The sequence below is a fragment of the Rissa tridactyla genome, chromosome 2 (genome assembly GCF_028500815.1).
Source record: "Rissa tridactyla isolate bRisTri1 chromosome 2, bRisTri1.patW.cur.20221130, whole genome shotgun sequence".
NCBI classification, from domain to species: domain Eukaryota; kingdom Metazoa; phylum Chordata; class Aves; order Charadriiformes; family Laridae; genus Rissa; species Rissa tridactyla.
Genome location: NC_071467.1, coordinates 55269847 through 55295735, shown reverse-complemented (window position 1 = coordinate 55295735; position 25889 = coordinate 55269847). Strand labels below are relative to the sequence as shown.

The following is a 25889-nucleotide window of genomic DNA, read 5'->3' as shown; positions in this document are numbered from 1 at the left end:
CATTTGTTATTTAGAACTCCTCTGCTGAGTAATCAGCAGAGGAGTTCATTTAAGTAAGATAACAACAAAACAAAACAAAAAGACATCCTTGTGAGGTACATGTAACTTAATTTTCCTAAACATAACAAAGGTAGGTTGGGCCTAACAAATAGCCTAAGTACAAGAGTTACCAAACCTCTTTCACGCAGTAGGCCAAACCTGCCAAGGATGCATCCTTTTGGAAGATTTTATTTCCAGGAATTTAACCTGTTGTTTGTTTTTTTTGTTTTCTTTTTTTTTTTTTCGCCTCTCAGAGAGATTTCTTGTCCCTTGAGCTTCTTGATGGCAAAGTGAGACTGACTGTTGATCTAGGTTCAGGACCTCTTGCTCTTACAACAGAAAATCGTTACAACAATGGAACATGGTATAAAATTTCATTCAGTCGGAACAAGAAACACGGTAGGTTACGGACAAGTGTCTGCACATTTACAAATATAAATATTTAAGATAGCCCCAGGGAATATCAATACAACCAAATTCGGTTACTTCTAATGCTGTTTTTTTATCAGCCACACCTATGTTACTTTGCTTTTAGAAGGACAGCAGTATAAATCTTGTGCTTAGTTTGGCACATCTTATAAAGAGCAGGTAGTGCAGAAGCTGCCAGACGAAAACATATCGACAGTCTTTAAAGAATGGAAGATCTTTGTCCAAGTCTGTATATCGGGGATCATCTTTTCTGTTTCGTGTTTTAGTAGTATGTAGTACAACAGTATTTTGGGGCCTATGTTTGGGAAGTAATGCATTACAAATAATACATGTTAATAGCTATAACATATTCTCATACATATATATTTTCCTGTAGACTTCCCCAGATTTGGTTTTGGCAGAGAAGAAGGAATGAGATTAGCAGAATAGCTAGAAGTGCAATAAATTACCCATTCTAAAAATAAGAAGATTGTCCATACACATTGAGTCAATTAATACATTTTCCTTTATTAGAGACAAGATTGACAAAATGGAAGAATGTGTATTTGTGTCCTTCTCCAGGTCGTTACTCTCTTTTCTTTGCAGGAATTTTGGCAGTCATGGATGCATATAACCTTAATTATAAAGAAACGAAGCAAGGAGAATCTCCTGGGGTTGCCTCAGACCTGAACCGCTCTGACAAGGACCCAATCTTCATTGGCGGGCTGCCAAGATCGAGGACTGTGAGGTAAAGTGTCCTCTCGCTTTTCCCCCTTTGCTAAGACTCTTCTGAGTAAAGCGAAAGACTTTAACAAACTCCGCTGTATCCACTGAAATTAGTGAAAATCAGTGAAGTCTGAAGTCTTGTTTATGGCTGTGTATACCACAGAATTATCTGTCTTTTGCCTTCAAACTCTAATATGGTGCTCTACACTGGCAGGTCTGACACTGCAGTTCAGAGCAGAGACAAGCTTCTGTTTTTCCCCTCCATGGGTGATGTCCACCACAGCCGCTGCCACAGCAGCTGCCTACTCTTTGTGTCAGACTGTGGCACGCATTCAGCACTGCTGCCTGGAATGATGCTCCTTTGATCTTTACCTGTGTGAGCCTTGAGTTTTCCAGCTGGCATTTATGGGCAAAAACTGCGCTTCAGAATGAAAGTTCTACTTCAAAAAAGAATTCTTGTAATTTAGTTTTGAAACTTGGAACAGAGGAGGAACAATTGTGAACAGATCAACAAAAAACATTAAAAATATATATTTTTACAGCGTGTCTCTAGTTTATACTTTCTATCTTGCACATCCCTGCTGAACTTGTAAAGTCACATTTCTGCCAGTGCCTTCATTTTGAAAGGATAAACATGTCAAAAGAAAATCTAATTAAACTGTCTGTATGCTCTTGACAATCAGATAAATTCCAGGACAATATTAGTCTCTGTGCAGTTATTGCAGAGGTGCAGACTTGTTAATCTTAGCTGGCATAGCAGCATGTAAGGCAATATGGCAGGACAGCCTTAGACTTCTCCGACTTAAACCTGTAACGAAATTAGGCACCCTCCAGACTTAAAAAATGAAAAAGAATTGCTAGGTAGTAGAGAGTTGCAGTTACCCTCTCTCACAAAAGCCATTACATTTCACCTGAAGATTCACCTTAAAATTTTGGAAAATGACCTGTCTGTTTCCATTTGGGGACAATGTTATCTGACTCTTTTTAAGATCAGAATTAATATCTACTAAGAGTAAAACCCAAATTACCCCTGTTTTCACTTACACGGGGCTGACTGCATTCTTTAAAACAGATCTCTCTTTTTCTTATTGAAGAGAACTTAGTCTTTTCTCCCAGGAGATTCCAAATACTACTCTTTGAAAAAAAAGCTTTGCTTTGTGTTTCAGGAAAGGTCTAAATAGTAGAATGTACGTGGGATGCATCAAGAATCTGGAAATATCCCGTTCAACCTTTGACTTGCTTAAAAATTCATATGGAGTAAGAAAAGGCTGTGTATTGGAGGTAGGAGAATTTTAGGTTTTGTGACCTACCGTTCTGTGACCTGATCTTTATTGTTATTGAACAATGAATAGTAATGTTTGTGAAATAATATAGTGAGTTGAAAGGGGTTTATCGTGAAAAATTCCAAGATAATCTAACGTATACTTCAATATTTTTTTTCCTTACTGGGCGCTATGTAGGGACGAAGTCAGTAATTATTTCTCTTCCTTATAAAATAGCCTATTCGTAGTGTGAACATCTTGAACAATGGATATATTGAGCTGGTACCTAAGTCCTTAAGCCCAGAATCAGAACTGATGGCAACTTTTGCTACAAAGAACAGCAGTGGCATCATCCTTGCTGGACTCAGTAGGGGACTGGAAAAGCGACGACGTAGACAAGCACATTTGGCAAGTACTGAAAACAAAGACATTTTGATTTTGTTTTTGCCATTTTTATTTTGTAATATCAAATCAGTTTTTTATGATTGTAACTTGTAAAGAATGAGAAAGAAAAATTTATTTGGCTTAGGAAGGCCCAAATACAGAGGCTAGGCAGGGACAGAGGATATTTATTGTAGCAGGGGAGAAGTGAAGGATCAATTAGCAGAGACCTAGTAAAGTTACCAGGACCCAGAATGCTTTTGCAACAAGGAGGAAAAATGCATGTGAAACGCACACAGACTATTACTTTCCACTTCTGTTAGTCAGAAGTAGTTACTGAAGGATTTGAGTTGAACAGCCATCTCATATCTGGTGGACTGTTCTGGAGCTCCTGCAGTCCAAGGACAAAGTTTTAGTAGGAATACCTGCCCCTTCTTATTTATTTCTTCTAAGGGGAGGAATGGGGTGGTGGTAATATAAAAAAAAAATCCTGCATTTTAACTTGAATTTTTATCACGACCAGAGAAATTTCCAGCTTTCATGTTTTCTGTTAGAAGGCTTTGCAGGTACCTGAGAGGTATCAGTACGTGCCTACTAGTCTTTCAGTTTCATTTAAAAGTTTGTTTACAACAAAGTTGGAGGTAAAATTTTCCTAAGTATGTTGTATTTAAACACTGAATGAGTGACAGGAAATTGAATTATAGTTAAAAATTAATCTTCTGATTAAATCCACAGCCCTTCTTTTCTATCATGCTGATTGATGGTCATCTTGCAGTGCATGTTAATGCTGGAGATAGAGCAAGTACTAGAAAAGTAATTCTTCAGTCTGCTAATGGAACATACAGTGATGGACAAGAACACTCTGTCATCCTAATCCGGAATAAGAGGTACATGTGACTGCGAACAGTACTACCTGTTTAATTATTGTATGCGGTTGTCAGTTCACTGTGTTCTCTGAGGAACTGCCTTTGCTAGCTCATTAGGTGGAATAATCAGGTCTGTGTTTTTCTGCTGTTAATGGAAGTGTTCTGATTTACATGGTAATTGCGTACAGCATACAGCCACTGATGAAGTTGTAGTTAAAAGCTCTCAAAATCTCTAGACAGCTTGGGCCACTTGAGTAAAGTATACTAAATAGTATTAGGAAAAAATATAGCTATCAAAATAGTTTGTAAAGATAGCTATCAAAATAATTTAGAAGGATATATGACAAAAGTCTACATGTTATAAATTATCTGAAGAAGTTCTTCTAGTTTTAAGACATTGAAAGAATTATCAAAGTGATGATATCTTTGTTTTTTAGAACAGGACATTTTTGAGGCTGAAAGGAATGCTTTTCATTTGAAAATGAATGTCTGAGGCTCTTGTTGAATGTTTTTCCTACTTCATCTTTTTCAGGATCATAACCGTACAGGTGGATGAAAGTAACCCTGCAGAACTAAGGCTTGGTTCATCAGCAGAAATGAGCGCCATGAATATTTCCAACTTCTACGCTGGTGGCATTCCAGCAGGAGAGGGCATCTTAGGGCTAAAAATGGCTGGCTCATTTCATGGTTGTATCAGCAATCTTATTTTTAACAAGGAGTAAGTCAGAGGGGTAACTGCCCTGTTTTGGAAAAGCATGTATAGTAATTATTTATTGTAGTTTGTAATGTCTTTCATGACGTTGTCCATTTGCCTGGGTTTTGACATAAGACAAGCATGATACTGATGATCTGGGCATTACAACAGGCAGAAAATGGATATTACCAGCTACATATCCAAATAGCCTTAAAAATGTTGTTAATGTGTATAGAGATGCTGCATAAAATGCAACTTTCTCTGCTATAATTTCATCTGCATTCACAGACAATGGTTTTCAAAGAATATTGTCTATTAATATTGTTCTGTGGACAGATATTTGCTACTTCCCAATCTTTTGGTCCCAGCATGCCACTGCTTTCCCTTTCTCCTGTTAGTAGTGGAAGACCCTGTAAAATACTCTCCTTGTGCTTGGCAAATGTAGGGATTTGGGATTTCAGCTCTTAAAATGTAGGGTTTTTACAACACAGGCTTTTGTATTTCACCACTTCCATGAAGTATGAACATGTGGATATGGACAGCTGCTTTTTGTCAGAGAAGCCTAAACCAGCCATACAGCCAGAAGACATTGAGATTCAACCTGAACTTCAGGCTTTACCAGTTCCCCTGAGGCCTCTTACAGATACAAAAAAAGTATGTATTACAGCAAAGCTCTATTGCCTCTTCTAGGAAAGTGTTTGACAGCAAGATGCGTTTTAGCTTTGTGGAGAATTGTATGGACTGTGCATATTTGCTTCTTTTATGGTATGGAATAGTTCAATGAATGTGGATTTGAAATTGTTATTTCTTATAGAAAAACTGTGATATAAACCTTTGTAGCAGCCTGTTGGCCTTTTGGAAGGGAAAGGTAGTTCAGGCAGCAACACTAAAAAAGACAAGAAAAAGTGGAGTGATCCAGCAGGAGGACTTGACAGTAACTATTATCTTCATTGAGTTCCTGCCAAAGTGGCTCTGTGCTGAGATTTGCATTAGTTGTGCAATTCAGCATTCACGTTTTCCTGGTCACACACATGCAGTCTCTGCTCTGTCGCCAAGAGGAGGCACAAACCATTCCAGAGACACACGGTGTCTGAATGCAGCTTGCATGGCACCTGTTTCCTCTCACATGGTCCCTGTTCCCAAGAGAGAAGGCAGCGTTACTTCTTCTGCAGCTGCACATCTTTATAATGAAGTGTTTCCAAAGCGCCCTGAATCATTTTTCTGTGGCAACAGAAAGCAGGATTTTATACATTTCATACAACTGTGCCTATAAAAAGAAATAAGCTGTCTTTCTTAGAGCTAAAGTATAGCTTTGGCTCATACTCTGTTACTCAGCTCTCCATCCTTCAAATCATAACAAAAATGTGCGTCCTCACTAAATGAGAAAATATTTCTACCAAGTCCATAAGATTTTCACCCTGAAATTGTACTGTCTTACAGCATTTTTTATTAAAAGGGCTATCAATTAAGACAAATAGTGAATCAATTCTTTTCAAACTGCAAACATTTCTCAGTAGGAAAAAACAGTGCTGTCCATGAGACATAGCTTAATCATAGAATTGTTAGGGTTGGAAGGGACCTTAAAGATCATCTAGTTCCAACCCCCCTGCCATGGGCAGGGACATCTCCCACTAGATCAGGTTGCTCAGAGCCCCATCCAGCCTGGCCTTAAAAACTTCCAGGGATGGGGCTTCCACCACCTCTCTGGGCAGCCTGTTCCAGTGTCTCACCACCCTCATGGTGAAGAACTTCCTAACGTCCAGTCTGAATCGTCCCATCTCTAGTTTTAATTCAATCCCTCCAGTCCTACCATTACCCGACATCCTAAAAAGTCCCTCACCAGCTTTCTTGTAGGCCCCCTTAAGATACTGGTAGGCCACTACAAGGTCTCCTTGGAGCCTTCTTTTCTCCAGACTGAACAACCCCAACTCTCTCAGTCTGTCCTCATAGGAGAGGTGCTCCAGCCCTCTGATCATCCTTGTGGCACTTATCTGGACACGTTCCAGCACGTCCATATCTCTCTTGTAGTAGGGGCTCCAGAATTGGATGCAGTACTCCATGTGGGGTACTCACGAGAGTGGAGTAGAGGGGGAGAATCATTAGAACTAGTTCATTTTGAGCCTGAAGATAGCTCCGAATGATTGGGAGTTTAGCTAATTGATGTTGCTCTATACTTTGTGGTTATGATCTGGTTTTGCTCCTTACAAAGATCTGCATAGGCGCATTGCTATTCAGCCTTTGCTGGTCAGAACCTGGTACTATTCTTCTTAAGAAAGTCCTTTCATTAACAGGTAGTTTGTGCAAAAGATGAGCTACCTGATCATGTTCAAGGTGCCCATCAGTTTGGACTTGCCAAAGGCAGCCACTTGACACTGCTCTTCAATCAGTCTACTGTCAGGAAGAAGTGAGTATATCCCGAATCACAAGTGCACAGTGTGTTATCTCATATTGAGCTACAAGAAGTGCAATGTTGTTTTTCATGAACGATCATCACATTACCAGCTTTGAGCGTGGCTCTTGCTTCAGGCTTCTGTGGGTTCCTCATGGAAGAAGGCGTCACGACCACTGCAATGTAATTAATGTGTCTTTCCCAGGTTTGTGATCATGAGTTTAACTCATGGTCAGAGTTCTGCATTTTTTCCTCTCAGACTTAAGAGCCCCACTGTACCTGCTGTAAATATTTTGATTTCTGTTTTCCACGTACAGAGCTCAGCTGGTCCCTCCTCCTTTGACTGATGCAGATAACATCTCATTCTCTCCACTGGATTTTCTGCAATTGCACCTTCCATGTCTGCTTCACTCCCCAGGTCACTGAAGGAGCTGGCTACTGAGAAGAATCATTCTGTTGGGCCTTAACATGTGATAGCCTCTCTGCCACTCTTATTTGTTTGAGAGGCTCCCAACAAGGTCCGCAAAACACAGCCTGCAAGCCACTTGCGTACGCTTCTTTCAACTCAAGAAGCCCCCGCAGGCATTGAGAAAAGAGCCTTTTTTCCTTCTAGCCCCTCTGTTGCAACTATTGAACATAAGAGCATTGCAGAGAATTGATGCTATGTAGTCTGAACGTAGTGTCTCTGTAACAAATAGCTCAATCGGCTCCTCTGCCTTTCAAGCCACCCTCCGTTCTCAGTCTGCCCGTTATATCCCAGTAAGCCTGGCTAATAGTAGTGGATGCCATCATAATATCCTGAAATTCGTCCCTTTCTTGGGGCAGTAGGCAAGCCTGCAATCGCAAACAGCTGAGCCTGTCCCTCTTAAAGCCCAGCTCACTCCGTGACAAGCACTTTTTCTGTCTCTGACAGGTGCAGCACTGATTTCTAGTATGAAATACATTATAGGTCATGCTTTCTTAGAATCAATGCAAATTCTACTTTTCTGGCCTTTGTAATAATAAATTTCCTTTCATAATAATAAATTGGTTGCGGCTGTTCTCTGTCTCCAGAAAAGCTATTTATCAATGCAGAAGAAATATCTTTCAGTAACACTGAATTTTTATTGTCTAGACTTTCTGTCCAGCTGAATCTCAGAACCTTTGCCTCCAGTGGCCTGATTTACTACATGGCGCACGAGAACCAGGTTGATTATGCAGCCCTACAGCTTCATGGGGGACAGCTCTATTTCTCATTTGATCTAGGCAAAGGAAAAGCAGTAGCTTTTCACCCTGCTGTTATCAGTGATGGAAAATGGCATACGGTAGGTAGTCACCAATCTTGTACTTCATTTTCTTTTCCTTGGAGTTACTGGGATGTTTTATCCCAGCCTCTCCTGTGTTTTCTGTGTTGCAAAGGCAAACAGGTTTTAACCCAGTCATGAAACCATTCAGATAACTTGTGTTTAAGTATAAATATTTCATTTAAAAATTCTCACTAATTCTGCATCAATTCCAGCATGCAACTACTGTCAAGTATCTCAGATTATTTAGAAATAAAATAGCTCACCAACTGTGTAATGATGGTCATCTTCACCAGAGAAGAACCCAACAGAGAGGTCTAGAAACTGTCTTTTTCCACAGAAAGCTTTCCATGCAGTATTTCACTAAAGACCTACAACTGACTGTGTGACAGGGTGATATAGATTTGTGGGTGTTTGTGTTTCTCCTTTCTCCCACATTATCACTTAATACCTGAGCATGTCGTAGCAGCTAGTGCTAACAGGGAAGCGCTCTCTTCCCTTTCCTTGGTTGATGCAACATGAGGAAGGCAGACATTTGGAATGAATGGAGGCTGGAGAGGGAGGACATGGCATAAGGAGAGTTTGAGGAGAAATTATGGCGGCAGCTTTCAGGCATCGCGTAGCATTCCGGGCCCTCTGTACAGAGACTTTGTGTCAGCCTCTATTGGCCTAGTTCCTCTGAGCAACCCACCTGCTACCGCCTCTGACTAAATGCAACTCTGACCACGTTACTTTTCCTTAAGGCAGGTGAGGATGACAATACTCATCCTGCTAAACTTCCCTTCCCTTGTCCATATGTGAAGCCTTAACTCCAGGAAGCGGCTTCTGTGGGACAAAGCGATTGATGACACAAAGCTGCCACCTCTCCTAGGTGCCTTGGGAATCAGCAGACTGTTATTTTTGCTTTTCATATATAATCAGCAGGAGAAAAAACAGCAAAAACTAACATAAAGAAAGCAAATGTGAACTTCTGTCAGAGAAAGATATCACAGTTAAGCTCTGCTGCCTACTCTGAAAGGAAGAACACTCCAGGATTTACAGCTGCGTGTTTAAAATTAAATATACTCATACACTATCCACTTTTTAAGAGATGAACAGATTCCATACAGGAGCTGACCTACCTTTACTACCCAGGACATAAAAACATGAGCTTGAACCTTTTTTCTGAGATTAAGGCTGAGTCACACCACTTCACAGCTGGGAGTGATTATTGCAGTAGCTCTACAATCAATTTAAGCTAATATGCGTTGCTGCCAAAAGGAGCACTTCTTTTCCTTTTCTGCTATCTGCTCATATCACCCTGCTGTACCACTACATTATCCCTTTATCAACCCAAATGTTCATGAAACCTCATGTTGAACCTGGTCTGGATTCTGAGTGGGGCTAAAAGTAACGGGGGGAAGAACAAACGGCTAGCTGACTTCAAATGAAGTCCCTCATCTGCATGCGAGTAATTGCTTTAGTGCAAGGAAGGCACAGGGGCACGAGCGAACAAGATAGACAGAACTGGAAAGCTTTTTTGGTCATAGCAAATTCACCACTGCCCATCATCAAATGACAGCGTAGGAGTGTGCGCTTCAGAGAGCTAAGATGGCTCAGCTGGTGGGCAGCACAATAATTGCAGAAGATCAGCAGTACTCCCCTCTTCAAACTCAGTGACGTACTCATATCCTAAGGCAATAAACTAGTGGTTTTAAATAATCATTGTTAAGACACCGAAAAACTTACTCAGGACGACATGCAATCATTGGGAGCCCTTGGGGAAGCAAGGAGGCAGTTTATCTGCTCAGTTGCATTCTGAAATGGCCTCAACCTCACCGTGAATTTCAAGAGGATATCTCAGTACAGCATGTTAAAGCAGTCTGACCACTAAAAAATTGTCTTGCTTACTTCTATGGCAAATGATGAGTAGATAAATGATTGAGCTTACTGATTTATGTTTGCATGCCCTCATTTTTTCCAGATAAAGACTGAATACCTTAAAAGAAAAGGTATAATCATTGTGGACGGACAGGAATTGGTAGCAGTCAGTGCTGTGGCAGATGGTAGCACTTTGGATGTGGAAGGGAAGCTCTACGTGGGAGGCCTGCCCTTAGACTACGTGCCGAAGAATCTTGGAAATGTAAGAAGATTTGGGGTGGTGGGGCATCTCTGACATTTTGCAATACAAAAATGAGTATACTGCATCAAACCCATCTAATTCAGTACCCTGTCTCTGATGGGCAAAAAAAGAAGTACTTAGGGAAAGAAACAACAAAGTAAGTAATGACCCTTTACCAGATAAATCTTTCCGGCTTTCTGTGGCTTAGTGACTAGCTAGAACTTGTATCCTTGTGTTTTAGTAGTAGCCCTTAATAAATTTCTTTCTTCTATCAATGTCTGTGTTAAAAATGGATAAAGAATGTAAATCCATGTGTTTCAGAGTATAAGATAAAAATATGACTTTCAGTCTCAGACATTTTAGTACATAAGTCCTGTTGCATTCAAATAGGAACTAGGTGCCTTAAATATCTCTGAAAGGCTGGGTTTAGCTGTCTGAAATTAAAACATACTTTTTACACATGCTTTTTTAGAGGGTAGGTTTTCGTTGCCTTCCTTCTTCTGGAGCCCATTATCTCAGGGAGGATTCCGGTAATGATAACAATATTTCTCAATTCCTGGGCATAATTTCTTCACCCATGCTTTTTAATTGGATAATGGGGCTAACAAATATTGGAATACTTCGAATCTGCAATTGCTGAAAATAGTAATAGTGAGAAATTCTAATGACTCCTTCTGCTGGATAGAACTCTGGTGATCTATACTTGCACAATGTCATACAAAAATCTTGATTTACTCGTTAATTTGCTGAAGCATGTTTGGAATGTCTTCAACTGTTGGGTGTATCCCTGCTCACATTCAAGCAAGTACAATTCTTTCTATATGTTATAGTGTATACTGTGTTCCTAAACAGTATTTGTTTTGACTCTAAGACATTATGTACATTTGTAACCTTATAGAATTATATGTAATAAATAGAAATGTAATTACGTAAGCATTTCAAATCCTGTTGTTTTGTTTGGATACTTTTTTATTTACAATAACATCAGGTGAATCGCAAAGAGAGCATTGCAGAAGTTTGTATTACACATTAACTCTTATATTTCCATACGCTTAGGTGACTCACAGTATACCTGCCTGCATTGGCAGCATGACGATTAACAGCAAGCAGCTGGACAACGAGAGCCCTGTCTCTATCTTTGCTGTGAATAAATGCTATGTGACAGTGCAGGACGGTACTTTCTTCGATGGGAGTGGCTTTGCTGCTCTTGGTAAGTGTCATTAAACGAAAGCAGTACCTTGCTGAATTAATGTTAATGAAAACATACTCTTTTTAGGTCTTGTGGGAGCTGTGAGTGATTGACTCCTCACACAAAGAGTGCATGCCCTGCATATGTATTTCTAGCCGAGTCCCTTTACTCCATACATCCAAAAGTGGCCATTTCTGCAAAGGGCTATCTTCCACAAATGAAAGAGCTAATGATTCTAGCACTGGGAAAGAAATGAACTACCTCTTTCTTCAGCTAAGAATATCCATGTTCATTATGCTAATGTCTGTTTAAGGGTATGGAGACAAAAGAGGAATTGTGAAATAATGTGAAGGACTACATTAATATGTGGTCTTTACTGTTTCTTAGAAACAAGATAGAACGCATTAAATCTAAACTAATGAAAGAAAACTTATTTGGGAATTTATCTTTTCCAGTGTAAAAAGTGAATGCCGACTTTGGAAAACTTACTTTCCTGAGGTTCTGCAAGGTCATATGCCATCAGAGAAATTAACAAGCCTTTTAATGACAATATATGTAGGCTACTTTCTACTGTGGGCCACAAGTCTGCTGTTAAAAGCTTGTAACTTCTTTTCAGTCCGAGAAGGTTACAAAGTCCGGTCTGATGTGAACATCACACTGGAGTTCCGTACGACAGCGGTGCATGGCGTTCTCCTCGGGGTCAGCAGTGCTAAGGTTGATGCCGTTGGACTGGAGATTGTAAATGGCAAGGTAGGCTGCCCCGTGCTGCCATTTCACCAAGCCTGCTTAAAACTGGGAGGATAGAAATGTTGGGTAGCACTAAATAGACACCAGTCATATGTGATGGAGGCAAAACGTCCAAACCAAATCCCCACAGAACTAGGATGGGATAGACTTTCAGTCTCAAGGTTTCTCATCATCATTGTGATAAAATATGAGATTAGCAGAAGTCACTGGAACTTTTTGCCTCTTTAAGTAGTCTAATTAATGTTTAGACACAGTCTGTAGCTACTGTGACCTCCTGGACTACATGCCTTGTATGTTAGACCAAATATATACCTTTCTTGTAGCTTAATGCTTTTTCTACCGTAGAGCTACACTTGTCCTTGGTAAACATATTATTGCATGCACAAAGCACCCTGTTTTCGCAATCTCTTCTTAAATGTTCATGAGCAATTAACTCACTTTCTACTTCTACTGGCCATTATGCTCCATAAACCTTTTAACGATCAATACATAGTTCTCCACTTATCTACTGCATAAAAAATGTATACTTGATTGCTCTTAAGTATTTCCTTTTCTCAGAAATAGCTCATTTTTTATTCAGAACTTCCCAGTTAGAGACAGCGTTAAATATCACTGTTTCTGTGGGACATATTTTCTCAGTTAACATTTGCATATTAATCCTCACCACAGAGTTGAGGGAATGTCTACTGCTTTGAAAAATAAATACATTAAATAAATACATGTATTAGCAATGACACGTGCTTTCAGTCCACTCTCTTCAGTTAGATACAGTGGATCTTTTTTTCAGATCTGAAGTCTCAGCTTCTGTGAGAAAATGACTTGATTTTTATTTTAAGAAACACTGAAATCCCAAGCGAAGTGTACCACGCTAACCCAACAGACATAAATAGATCGAAGTCTTTTAGATTTTAAAGATACTTCAATAGGGACGTGCTTTATCCATCAAATTAAAAAATAGCTTTGCATGATTACCAAACATTTATTAAAACTGAAATCTCTGCACCAGCATGATTGTGCTTTTATCTAGGCAAATTAGTTCATGTATTCTTACTTTATATCTTTATTGGCATCTGGCTGTTTATACAGGTTTTATTCCATGTCAACAATGGAGCTGGCAGAATTACAGCTACATATGAACCAAGAGGCACAAATAGTTTGTGTGACGGAAAATGGCACAAACTTCAAGCAAACAAAAGCAAACATCGCATTTCGCTGATAATTGATGGGAATGTGGTTCAAACTGATAATCCCTACACCCAGTCAACCTCTGCAGATACCAACAATCCCATTTATGTTGGAGGCTATCCTGGTAGGTACAATAATATTTCTCTTCCCTCCTCTCCCTCCTGCTTACGCTCTCTCTCTCTGAATGACTCGTAAACACATGCGCGCTCTCTCTCTGATTCATGAAGTTCATGATTGAGTTATAAATCATAGTTACCATTTTCCGCGTTGTTGCTGAGATCACAGCATGTTAATATTTGTGCATACTATCTTTGTGGAGGACTGCGTTTAGCTGTTGAGCGTGTTGGCAAGATCAACTGAACTCGTATCACTTTCCTACACAAACCTGCTCCTTAGTTTCTGAGAAGGATTTCCTCCATGCGGTTTGTCTCTCACAGTCTCTCTCAGGCTGCACAACACCCCTGCCTCTGTGTGTTTAGGTGTGATTCTCTGGCAGTCAAATTCGTATTAAGGCTTTCTCTCACGTTCATCTAAGTAAGGTTTCTATAGTGCTCTTCTCTACTTTATTTTTGCGAATGTTTTGTGTCAGGGGCGGTGCAGGCAGAAGTCAGGCTGCTGCAGAGGAATGTGGATTTCCCTTGTTCGGTGCAAATTCCCTTCTGAAGTAATTGTCTGTCAGTCATTCTACGACGGTAATATAAAAAGATAGTAACACAAAAAACGTATAATCAAATTACTTTTCAATTAACTTGTGCAACTCATCAGTTGATAATTTGAGCCAAGACAGTGTATTCATTAAGAGGATTGAATTTCGAACATTATGAGTTTGGCCTCTTTGCAGGAATACTTTTTAACGAACACATCAGTACTGAGAATGAGTAGGCTTTGTGTGGTTTTGAATATCTTATGCTTTTAAAGACAGCCTAAAATGCCCATATACATCTCTGAAACAGCTGTTACAGTTTATCAGTTCAGATATTTACATTTGTGTGAAAACAGAGTGATGAGGTCTGAAGGGCAAACTCAGCCTTTAAATATTTGGAAAGCTTTAGGGATAGTAGCTTGAAATGTTACAGAGCCTTCTGTGGGACAAGATTTCTGTGTTTTTTGAAAAATGACTTAACGCTAATTAACCAGATCTTGATTCATATTTGGTCTTCCTCGAATGCCAAAGTGGCCTTATCAGCATCCTGTGAACATTTATTTTTTTTTTTTAATAGGGTGATGTGATACTAATTGTTCTTTCAGTGCTCCATTATAAAGATTAGGGTCCATAGAGAAGAGAGAAATTCTTCGGTTTAGTTGAGTGCTGCAGAAGTGGCATGAATTGTTTCACAGGCTGTATGTAAAAAAAGAGTTGAACTCTCTACCAACCTCATGTTTTGGTTTGCCAGTGGAGTCCATGACTGTCTACAGCTCAGCTGTTGCTTCAGATTCTGCCAGTTTCAATTTTAACTTGGAAGACACCTATGTAGAGTGGCTTTCTCCTCTCTTTTGTCCTCTCTTATGTCCCATTGTCCCCTGGGACAAATTATTTCTGCAAACTCTGCGCAAGTTATCCCCTTGCCTGGCTTACTCTTGAAGGCAGCGTTGACTGTCCGTGGTGGGATGTTCCAGATCACCCAATCCAAACATGAATGGAACTTGGTGCTCCTCAGGTGTTGGTTTTATCTCCTGTTTGTGAGGGAGGGGAAGCAGTTGAATAATAACCTGGATCTTTGTATTGTTTCAGTTCACTGGAAATAGATTCTACATATGTCATGTTTGTTTTTCAGCTGACGTGAAGCAAAACTGCCTCACAAGCAAGAGCTCATTCCATGGCTGTTTGAGGAACTTCGTGTTGACCAAGGGCCAACAGGCAGAATTGTTTGACTTCAGCAGAGCTTTTGACCTGCGTGGAGTCTTTCCTCATTCCTGCCCTGGGGCTGAGCACTGAACTGCAGCAAAGTCTGTGTGGACTGCAAGAGGGTTTTTTTTGTTGATCTGTGATTTTTCATTCTTACTTTGTAATGAAAAGAAGAATTGGTGAGAGCCTGCATCTCTTTGATTTTCTGGTGGTTTTCCAACTCAGGTCATTTATTTTTTTTAGTCAGAAGCTCTATGTCTGCATTTGAACTAAAAGGTTTTAAACAACACATACCTCTACTACAATGTTAATGGCATTAATTTGGTATTTTTCTTTTGGGAATTTTTATTAATCAGTGTTTACAGTATGTTTTCTTTTGATTACTTGGCAGTATTTCATTTTATTGTGTGTTGGTCGTTTTATAAAAAGGTATTAATTTTGGACGACATAATAAAATTACAATAAACTCTGCATTATTTCATGTAGTTCAGTTGTCCATACATTTCAGTTAGAAGAAAAAGAGCCAGACAGCTAAGAAATTAAAAGTACAAGTGGATAGAGTCCAGCAGAGGGAGCAGGAGACTAAAGGCATAATTCTGAAAGGCTCAGATTCTGTCTAATGAACAGAATTTTCTTATTTACACTTTATATGGTAGCTCCAATCCCTTTTCCTTCTGCCTTAATATCCCGTGCTTCTGGCCCCCATTATAGCCACATTGCCTAGCAGGATTATGTTCCTGTTTATTCTTTCATGTAGTCAGCTGCAGGATAAGCAGCAACTTCATAGCAGAGACGCATATGAAGTGTTGTGTGGGTGAAGAAATGATTTGGGTCTGGCTTGGGAACACCAAGGTATTTTGGCAATGAGAACTAATGCATCTTTCTTGTGAAAACACTGTTTCTTCCAGGACACAGGGAAGCACCTTTGGTGCCCTGCGATTCCTAATTCACAGGTCGGTCAGCAGTTCTGTCTTTGCCTTTTCCTACTGCGCCTGCCTCTGTTTCTAAAATGGGGCTTCCAGCAGTTGCACTTGAGCCAGGTTTGGGGGACACGCACTCCATCTCGCTCAAGTAAGGACATCTATTCATCAACTGGCCGGATCACTGAGCAGTGACAAACACGTCTCATACTTGAAGATGCATCTATAACAAGCATGGCTCTTTGCAAGTCACTTCCATCTCCTTTTTTTCTGTTTGAATTAGCAGTAATGTTTTGCTCCTTACAATTTTGTTTGGCTTTTATTATACATCTTTACAATTAATTCTAAAGTATTTCAGACTAGTTTAAAAAATACTGGCTCAAATAAAACCCCCGAGCAAGCAGTTTGTCATTGATTTCAACGAGGCAGGATTCCAAGCAGTGTCATTTTGTACCTTGCATGGAGGTAGCCCAAGAGAAAGCTCCCGGAGCAAAGAACTGCTCCACTAGAGCAAGTGCGGTCCTTTGTGTACCTAGCTGTTCAGGTGCTGTAACAACAGAGCTGCTTTTAAGACAGATTCACCACTGCTTTTTGCAGTTTCTGTCACCTGCTTCTATCCGAAAACCACGTGTTTAGATATGAAGAGCTTGCTTTGTTGGTATTGTTTTTATTTTTGACATGGATACAATACAATGGGCACATTCTACTGTACAAATGCACTTACGTGTGGGCTTACTTCAACAAAAGACATAACATAATGAGGATTGTAAGGGAAACGTACATACAAACATTTTGCTTTGATTAGTGGCATCGTATGATTTGCCAGAGAAGACACACGTTAATGGAAAGCCATTGAAAAATAAAAACGGAAACACAGTGCCTTTGTGTTTGTTACCTATTAACCCCAAGATCTGATCTCATAAGGTTCACATTACAAGCAGTAATTGAGGCAACACGGTTTAGATAAAATTTCATGCATATGCTGAAAATGTCTTTTAATATTTTTTTTTTGGTAATTTTCAAATTAAAGGAGAAATACTTTATCAATATAAAAGACTAGTAGAGAGGTGAAATTAATAATAGAAAGTTTTGGAGTATTAAACCTCTTAAGCCAAAATATTTTTCCTGGAAAATGCAGAGTGAGGTAGTTAATTTCATACATAGACACTGCCACATTTGCGCACGCGCACACATTCTAATGACGTTAGCTGCATAAAAAGGTTGGAGCATTCCAGGCTGTTTCCAATACCTACTTCTTGCAATACTCTCTCTCTCTGTTGATAGGCAAAATGCTGTCTTTGTAGAACCACGGAGTACATAAATGCTTGAGGCATCTTTGGTGTTTGCTGAATAAGTTTCCCTGCTTGCTATGACTTTTTTATTAATAGCTTTCCACATATGTTGCTTTTTTGTTAGGTGACAATCCTATCATAACTTGGTTTTGACTTCAACTGCTGTTAGGAGGAACAAAATTCCAGGCGGCTCCACCAGCATTTTGAAATATAAGGCCTAAAGTTCAGACCTCATATTCAAAAATGTCATAGAGATTGTTCAGTTTGTCTGCTGCATATTAAATCAAGTTAGTGTACCACGACAACACAAAGCAACTTAATGTGTAACAGCATTAACCACGGTACACATGGGTCATTAGGTCCATTTGTATCAAAAAAGAGTTTTGCCATTCTCTTTCAGAGACAGCAGGTATTTGGCCATGCTGTAGTAGTCTGGGCACTGTACGTAGAATATAGTTCACCTGCTGATATGCATGTCTTAGAAAGTTATAGTCAATTTTAGTATAAAACGAATGTTCACAGGATGGGTTTCGTTACATTAGATTTGGCTTTCCTAAGTTGCAAAGTGGTAAAAGGTGAAAGTCTTTCAAAACCCCCTTCTATCCTGTACGGAGTACAGTGCGATCTGTTTCGGAGATAACTTTGATGAAGTCCTCCCTTCAGGGTCCAGAACGTGCTGAGCAAGTTACCGTGTGAGCACATGGGTGCTCTGTGCTTTCCCTCGCACGGCCGTTGAGAGCGCAGACTGAAGTGAGTGGGCAAGACGGAGGAGGTCAATGTGTTTCTCTGAAAGTACTGTAGAAAGTTCTCTCGTTTGCTGCGGCATTTCAGATTCTTTAGTTAACGTTCAGGCTTTCTGTATAGTCATAAAAGCTCTTTCGTTGGCTATAAATACAATGATGCTTAGCATTTATATGATACTCTTCATGTGCAAAGCACTTTCCACCTAAAATCCCTTTGCTGAGTTTGTCCTTCCTACGTGGATGTTTATAACTCCTGTTCTGCTCAGGGAATGGTTTGGCTGCATCTGAGAGCAGAATTTAACTCGACTAATTCCCGTGTTACCTTTATAAGGAAAGTACTAGTCCTGTTTTACAGCTAAAAGAAAAGGGCAGCGTAGTAGAAAGAGTTTTCTGTTGCCACAGAGGGAAATAAAGGGAATCGGGAACAAAGCACTGGGCAAAATGTTTTTGCTTAGTCCTATGAACAAACCAGAGGTTTACTCTCTCTCATATACTTAAAATAAATAGTTGTCAAAATAAGCAGAGTATTTTATAACACAGCTGTCCTGGTCTTTTCCTGGCTGAGACTATGCATCCATTAGTGTTAGGGAGGGGAAAAAAAAAAAGTTAAAGATTTCACTGTTTTAAAGAAAATGAAAAGGTAATGTTGCTAAATATTACCATTTTTATCAGATAAGAAAGAAAGACTGGTTCTGCCCTCTGTAGGCATTATTGTTGCTGGTAAAATTACTGATTCGATGTTGATGTCTGTCACTGAACACCAACAATGCAAGTTAGCTACTGGAGAACATGATTAACTTTGGCCCAGAACCCGGCTTTCTAGAATGTGAAAATCTTCATCGCACAGCTTCAGCAGAGCATCGCAAGTTACAGGCGTTCTCTGCAGGACAGTGTACTTCTCGTTCACCTGGAGGACTTGGTTCAGAACGCTTTTGTGTTGCTACCTGGTAAACAGAGCACCAGCTTCTGCCTCTTCTGTGTATCCAGCTCAGGAGCAAACCCCACTGCTCGGCCTGCGGGTGAATTCCTCGTGCAATATTGTCATCCAATAGCGGAGACATTGCAGTGCAGTTAAAGGCATTAGTTCCCATTTTTTGCATAAGACAAAGATGAAAAAAAAATACTTGCTGTTTTCCAGAGACTTTTGATTTCCCTACTCAACAAACACACTCAAGTTCTATAAAGTATAGCCCTAAATGAGAGGACTGGGTGAAGAATGGTGCTTGTGACAGGCTACAAACGAGACATACCGTCCTGCGTATGCTGTGCTGGGTTCCCAATGCAGTTGCAGCCCCCTGTTCTCTTGTCAGCCTGTGCATTTTCATAGACTGCTTGCCATCTGTAAAAGGAGCTGCAATTTGCTATGTATTTGTAAAACCCCCAGCACAACTGGGCCTGGTTTGGCAATGGGTTGAAGGCCCGAATGTTGAAATGTTAAATAAGAGTAATAAATCCCTCTGCTCATTGGAAGCTCTTTTGCTTCTCCCGGCTGTATTATCCAAGATCCAGACAAAGATCTCCCTTCTCAATGCAACTGAATAATATAAAAGTTGCTTACATATTAAATCTAAAATAAACAAAAGAAAAAAAAATTAGGTTACAAAGAAACTATAATGTTTAACAAAAAAGGTGATGGCTGTAAGTGGCACCATTAACACGTATCTCATATTATGGCATCGCACAGACTTAAATCTGAGAGTATCAAGTAAAAGATCCAGGGGAAGAAGCCCCTTCTTGCCTAGCATTTGTCTCCCGAAAGTTGAGTGTATGACAGGGGAAGGAAGGAGAAAACGGTTTGTGGTGCTACAATTGCACGCAGACGGACAATTTTGGAAGACAGGTAGTAATATATACAGTGGTACATACATAAAGCAGTATAGCTGTCTATACAGTAGTTCTTCCTCCCGCCTCCCTCCCTCCCCCAGCGTCAGGTACTCGTGAGGAGTGACTGAGGGACATAAATACTGCAGTAATGCAGACTGTACAGGTTTACTTTCAGCAGAAGGGGTTGATTTTGTCACACAGCTACGTCTTGGCACCGCTGCAGGTCGAACTCCTCTCTTCCACGCTTGACAGATACCTTCTCTTCGTGAACGTCTCTGTGTTACGCCATAGTCGGTAGTGTTTCACGCATCCACGGATGCCGCTGGATTCTTTCCAAAAACTCACGTTCTAACACCGGGTCAGGAAACAAGCAACAGGTTGTTTTCTGCGCACCGTACCTTAGTCCACCCTCCTCAACTCCTGGGCCAACTGGCACGAGTGTAACCCATATGAAAGCATAACTGGTATTTTCAGATGGTCCAGAAGCTGGAGTGATAATGCTTATACCAAAACTAGTACGTGGCGAACATCAGTTGGACAGTACAGTAGGAAGGAATGTTATCCCGTAGCTACCATTTTGTTTCGTCTCTGCCAAGATCTTCTTAAAATGACAGGCATCGCTCTTGTCTATTTGGCTTTTGTCCAGTACGCCAACAGCCTCCTGCTTCAGCTTGCTTTTGGCTTTATCACCCATTCTGCCTGAGGATTTGCACGGTAAACATCTAACATGTACGCATCCGGATCCAAACAGTGCTGACCTGAAACGGAAATCGACAGCCATGAATCAGAGGATGTTTTGAGCCCATGAGTAAATGGGACAGCGCTATGTTAAAATGTCCTTGAATGTAGCTGTGACTCGCATAGCGAGCCTAGTTTGGTGCGTCCAGCTGACATCTTTCCTGGATACAGACAGGGGCTTTGGTAAATTTGCCCGTGATTTTACTGAGTGAGAGTCATGAATTCACTTTCACTTCCAGGCAGGATGCCCTGCATTACACTGAGTTACAGACAGGGCATTTAGTCGAATGGTGAACAAATACTGTGGTCACTTTAGAAGCATTAACATCACTGTTACTGTAAGTGTCACGGTATGGTTTTTTTTTTAATTTCTTTGGATTTATTGGACTGGAATTACAACTCTCTGAATTCATTTCTACACTAGTTTTAAATGCTGAAAAAGTAGCTCTGTAAACAGCGTGTTCCCACCCAGCTAAGATCTTGAAAAGAAATACAGGAACTATATCAAGGTATTTGGCAGTTGCTGTTTTGCTGGTTAAAAGCAAAAAGTCCTCTGAAGTCTGGCAGTTCGCAGGTTTCGTTAGGTGGTGACTGGGAATAGGAGTTGCCTGGGGAGTCCCTGCTGCCTTTGCCACAGCAAGAGGCATTTGGCACCTCTTAATTGAGTAAAAAGGCAATAAATTCTTGAGTTAAGTTGATTTGTTGGACTATACTGCATTTACACTGAGTGATGAAGCCATTTAACTGGTGAGGTTACATTGCCGTGACACAAAGGATTACGGTACAATTTTTGTACAGTTACTTATAAGGTCACCGAGGTCCTAATGATTTTATTAAAGTGAAAGCAATATAAATGAATGAATGCATAATCAATGGAATAAGGTACCCTGGAAGATCTAGGAGTATAAAAATAATTTTAAATGAAGAGGCAAATTAAATGTCCTGATTTTTGAAAGAGCGTGGTGGGAATACTTGGGGTTCTTTCACAAGGCCTTTAGGATCTTCTCCTGTTTTAGGATCAGTTGGTCATCCTGTTTGGCCAGGCAAAACAAATCACTAATCAAATTTAGCTTTGTATGAGCATATCTTCAGTAATAAAGACTTTGGTTCTTGACTGCTGCTGAAGCAAGTCTGTGATGTTTTGTTATAACTTTATAGAAAGTGTTTAGAGATAAATCTAGATGAATTAAGGAATAATCTAATCAGAAGGTTAACAAAAGACTCCAACAGAGCATCCATAATTTTAGTATGAACAGAGAAAGGAGAGTTGGGACTGTGCAGTATCAATTTAAAATCTGGTTTTTGACCTTTAGGCCAGGAACTTGTGTGGCAAGCCACTGTTGTTGTTATTATAAAAATGTCACTGCGTGAAACACAGAAGAGGACAAAATCCCTACTGCAAGGAGTTTACAATCTAAATAAAGCATAAGTATAGCACCCCCATACATGCAGGGTCTGAATTCTCAATTTTGTGTTTTTTATTTGGAGGAGGTTAACATTAAATACTGTGAGGAAGAAATAGGTCTTGGGAAAATGCTTGACAGGGAGGTGGAATGTGCTCGTGAGAGGAAGACTAAGGATCTCTTAACCATGGAAAAATGCTCGGTTATGATAGTGAGAGAGGTAAGCAAAAGGTCAGATGAATTTGGCAAGGCTGTCAGGAGTCCTGCTGAGATCCAGCCATCAGGTCACTCTCTCCTGCGGGGTGCCCTTCCAGGCACGCTGGAGTTGGAAGGAATCATTACATTGATTTTAACAGCTTTTGGGTCAGACTCCTTTCCTGCAGATGGGCTGGAGGGCAGGAGAAACCCAGCTGTGTGAAAACAGCACTGTCCTGAGGTGTTTGAGGAGGGTAAGGACATCCAGACTTGAATTTTCAAAAATGAGACCTACCTATATTTCCTCCAATTTCATGTAAACTTTGGATCTGGCCTCTCACGTTCTGTGATGAACTGCGGCTAGGATAGAAAAAAACCTTCAGTTTGTCTTTCTGTTATAACCTTATCAGCCAGCACCTATATTAAGCTAAAAATTGATACTTTTGCCCCTGTGAACTTACTTATCAAAAGCAAGGACTTCCACCAAACGGAGCACTGCAGAACGCTTGAGTCTGCTACAGAGGTAGATTGCGGTGTCGCAGTTAACTAAACCTTCTGTTATATTATTTATTTAAAGAACAGAATTATATAGTAGCACGGGAAGACTTTGCAGAAAGGACTTACAGATAAAATTTGCCATTTCCCATAACTGTTAATAATTGTTACCTTACAGAAATAAAAACATTAACATTTTATAGGCAGATGTAAGACAATCCCTCTGGGTTCTCTGTGCAGCAAGTCTATAAAACGTGTGTTTTCAGTAGTGACATAACAGAGGGCAAATGATTCTGTATAGGAGCCAATTATTAAGTAAAATATAAAGAATAAAATCAGTGGTTAAGATTTCTTTTACCAGCGTAACCATAAATTAGCAATTTTAGCTTAGAAAAAGAGCTCTCGTAACACAATGAGTCTTTGAAAAAGGGACAACCTATTCATTAATGGGCCTGACATTATTGTTCGGGAAAAACAAAATGTTCTGGTTTACCCACCTGTTTTCACAGTGGAATCGCGCCAGGATGTCTTTGGCTTTTGTTTGGCTGTTGAGTTGAATTGCCATAGAGACTTTTGAATGTAGTGGTGCATAAACTCTTATCACCCCCTCGGGTATGTCAGATTGCAGGTATGGGGGAAAAGTGACAGCTCCCTAAAATCAATATTCAGTAGAGTGAGTCTAAGGCAAATATTGCTGTAGCTCCATTCAGAAGCAGTTCTGGCACTCTTTTGAGGTTGCTTGCAAAAATCACTGTCCTGGATTCACTTCATTATTCAAAGAACATATTTACAGTCATACGAACACGAATTTATAGATACAGTGTATGTAGTAAGATATGACACAAAGACACAAACTTCTTGGCAAGCATCACATCAATGCATGCAGAATAAAGTGCAGCCCTTGAATTTTAATTGCTTGCAGCAATATTGAGTCAAGTTGTTATCTGAGATTTTTAAAGTTTTTTCTGCTAACATCGGTCGGTGAACCAATTGCTTATTTCAAACTATATAAAAATGTCTAGGAATATCTGATCTTCCTTTTAAAGATGAAATTCTCCTGACGCATGAAGATCCCGTTCTGTTTCCACCTCCTATAGCTCCAACAAGATTGAAGCTTATGTACAGTATCAGCGCACCATATGTTTTCTGTTAATTTGAAATTTGACCTTGTGAAGGGTTCAAACGATCATCTATGAAGTTTATGCACTCTTCCATGATTAATGGTGGATAAATCAATTAGCAAGGTTTGCATTCCAGTTCTAATCCAGTTAATACCATGCTGAGCAGAGTACAATAGTCTCTCCAGTCTCTGTCCCTGTGTAATTTAGAACATCTGAGACCCCGGGGTTTGTGTTAAGTGCTCTCAAAATTCAACTCGGTTATCCAAACAGAGGTTGCCTCCAATTTACCCTTCATATTTCAGCTACCTGCCATGGCTCATCTCATTTTTATTAGATGCAAAGCCAATTACTACAATCAATGAACTTGCCTTCCTGAAGGTGCAATGACTGCAGTAATTGACTCTCCTCAGAAGCTCTCACTGTATTCGTTCCAGGGTTAGTACAGTTTTGCAACACAGTAGTCTACACCGCCATTTTGAACAAACATCTCTGTCTCCATCTGCAGCACAAATGTCTGTCCAACCCACAATATGTTTCAGTCCGTGCCGGCAAATGAATTCTCCAAAAGCTGAACAAGCACGGATTCGCAATTCATACGTATCATTTCTCTTTCTGTGTTTTTTTCCCAGACATTCCCTTCTGCACTTTCTCTATTGTCTGTATTAGGTGGCTTATTCTCTATTTCTTATACTCTCCTAATATCACTCCTTCCTAATTTGTCTTTTCTTTTGTTCTTCAAGACTATTTTTCAATAACTACAGAGTCCTTGGCCAGATGATTGATTAATTCTCTTACAATTCACCAGTCTCTGTTCTTTTAAACCTTCCGGAAAGACACTAAATACTTTCTCTCCAGGTTATTAAAGATAGTTCCTACACGGAAATACTACGTATAATCTGCTATAGGGACTATACATGTTGTGCATGTGTACATAACATGCTTTCTTGCCCAAATTATATGTTACACCTAATACGTAAGTTAATTTTAGGTGTCCATTGAAGTAGCGTACTTCAAGTAAGTTCCTAAACTCCATATCCAGGCAGTGGAGAAAAGCTGGTGGCTTTAAGACCTCCAAAGGAAAATTTTTTTATCAGACTTTCCTAAGTCTGAACTGCACCTGGAGCTCTGGAAATCCTCAGAAGTATCAACCTCTCTGACGATATGGGGAATAACAACTCAAAATACTTCACTAGACACTTAAAATTTAGACATTTTTACTGTCTATGTTAGGCAAACTGGATTTTCTTTCTGCTTAGGAAGTTAGTGCAAAGCTGTAAAACTAAAACTTGCAAGGAGAATATCAAGTGGCCTAGATCAGGGCATGCATAAGTGCAATTAATCTTAATATGGACCATCCTACTACTCAGCTACAGATCCATGGATTTGTTGAATATCTATGGATCGTTGCTGTCAAGGACAGTCCACATATGACCATTTTCTTATAAAATTAGTACAAAACCAGCATGTGTTTGTAACAGCTTATAGCTTGGGCTGCTGGAAATCATTCCGCCTTCCTCACCTTTTCTCAATCAATCCCCAAAGCTTTGTCTTATCAGGATGTTGGACTGGGAAGCGCATCCTCCAAGATAACTCCCAAATCAGCTTATTTTATATGGCAAAATTTTCTCCCCACCCCCAGAAGCTTTTATGAGATAAGAAAGGAGGGAGGCTGGTTAAAGCTGCCCTTGAAAATGGTATATTTTTATCATACCTCTGGTCTTTCAGGTCTTTCCCGTTCCATGGTCTTTCTTCTCAGAAGTTTTCTCACTCCTTTGTCAAACATTAACTGCCTCTTGCTGTTGTTCATTGCTGCCTCATTCATTTTTCTCACTTGGGAAATCAGGAAGGATGGGACCTAAAGGGAGGTAACCAGAACTGAGAATATACAGTAATTTTTCCCCCCCTAAAATTGGTGTTGGGGCTTTAGAAAGGCATGAAATTTTAGGCCACAGAAGCTCTATTTATTCCCAGAAGAGAATGTGATTAGTAGCTCTCTCTAACAACCCACAGATTTTCCTTTGGTGAAACTGTAGATCATCTTT

The 25889-nt window shown here is 40.0% G+C and overlaps 2 protein-coding genes across 6 annotated transcripts in view; one reads left to right on the top strand and one right to left on the bottom strand.

The window, feature by feature from the left end:
* The window catches only part of LAMA1 (laminin subunit alpha 1), a 108618-nt gene extending 92078 nt beyond the window's left edge, over positions 1–16540 (top strand). For 2 of the 3 annotated variants that reach the window (XM_054190708.1, XM_054190709.1), the window contains exons 50-63: positions 294–438; positions 1054–1195; positions 2340–2454; positions 2673–2843; positions 3552–3703; positions 4215–4400; positions 4868–5030; positions 6668–6780; positions 7880–8069; positions 10012–10170; positions 11206–11359; positions 11955–12088; positions 13172–13394; positions 15046–16540. In XM_054190708.1, coding sequence (XP_054046683.1) covers positions 294–438; positions 1054–1195; positions 2340–2454; positions 2673–2843; positions 3552–3703; positions 4215–4400; positions 4868–5030; positions 6668–6780; positions 7880–8069; positions 10012–10170; positions 11206–11359; positions 11955–12088; positions 13172–13394; positions 15046–15206 — 2208 coding nt within the window. In that variant the 3' untranslated portion in view covers positions 15207–16540. Of the gene's footprint in view, positions 1–293; positions 439–1053; positions 1196–2339; positions 2455–2672; positions 2848–3551; positions 3704–4214; positions 4401–4867; positions 5031–6667; positions 6781–7879; positions 8070–10011; positions 10171–11205; positions 11360–11954; positions 12089–13171; positions 13395–15045 lie in introns of those variants that run through there. The other variant, XR_008464753.1, reaches the window with a different exon arrangement.
* Positions 16541–16687: 147 nt separating this feature from the next.
* The window catches only part of ARHGAP28 (Rho GTPase activating protein 28), an 80902-nt gene continuing 71700 nt past the window's right edge, over positions 16688–25889 (bottom strand). For all 3 annotated transcript variants that reach the window (XM_054190710.1, XM_054190712.1, XM_054190713.1), the window contains exons 12-15: positions 25559–25702; positions 23224–23378; positions 22527–22591; positions 16688–20653 (exon numbers count right to left, since the gene is read on the bottom strand). In XM_054190710.1, the coding sequence (XP_054046685.1) occupies positions 20562–20653; positions 22527–22591; positions 23224–23378; positions 25559–25702 (456 nt within the window). In that variant the 3' untranslated portion in view covers positions 16688–20561. The remainder of the gene's footprint in view (positions 20654–22526; positions 22592–23223; positions 23379–25558; positions 25703–25889) is intronic.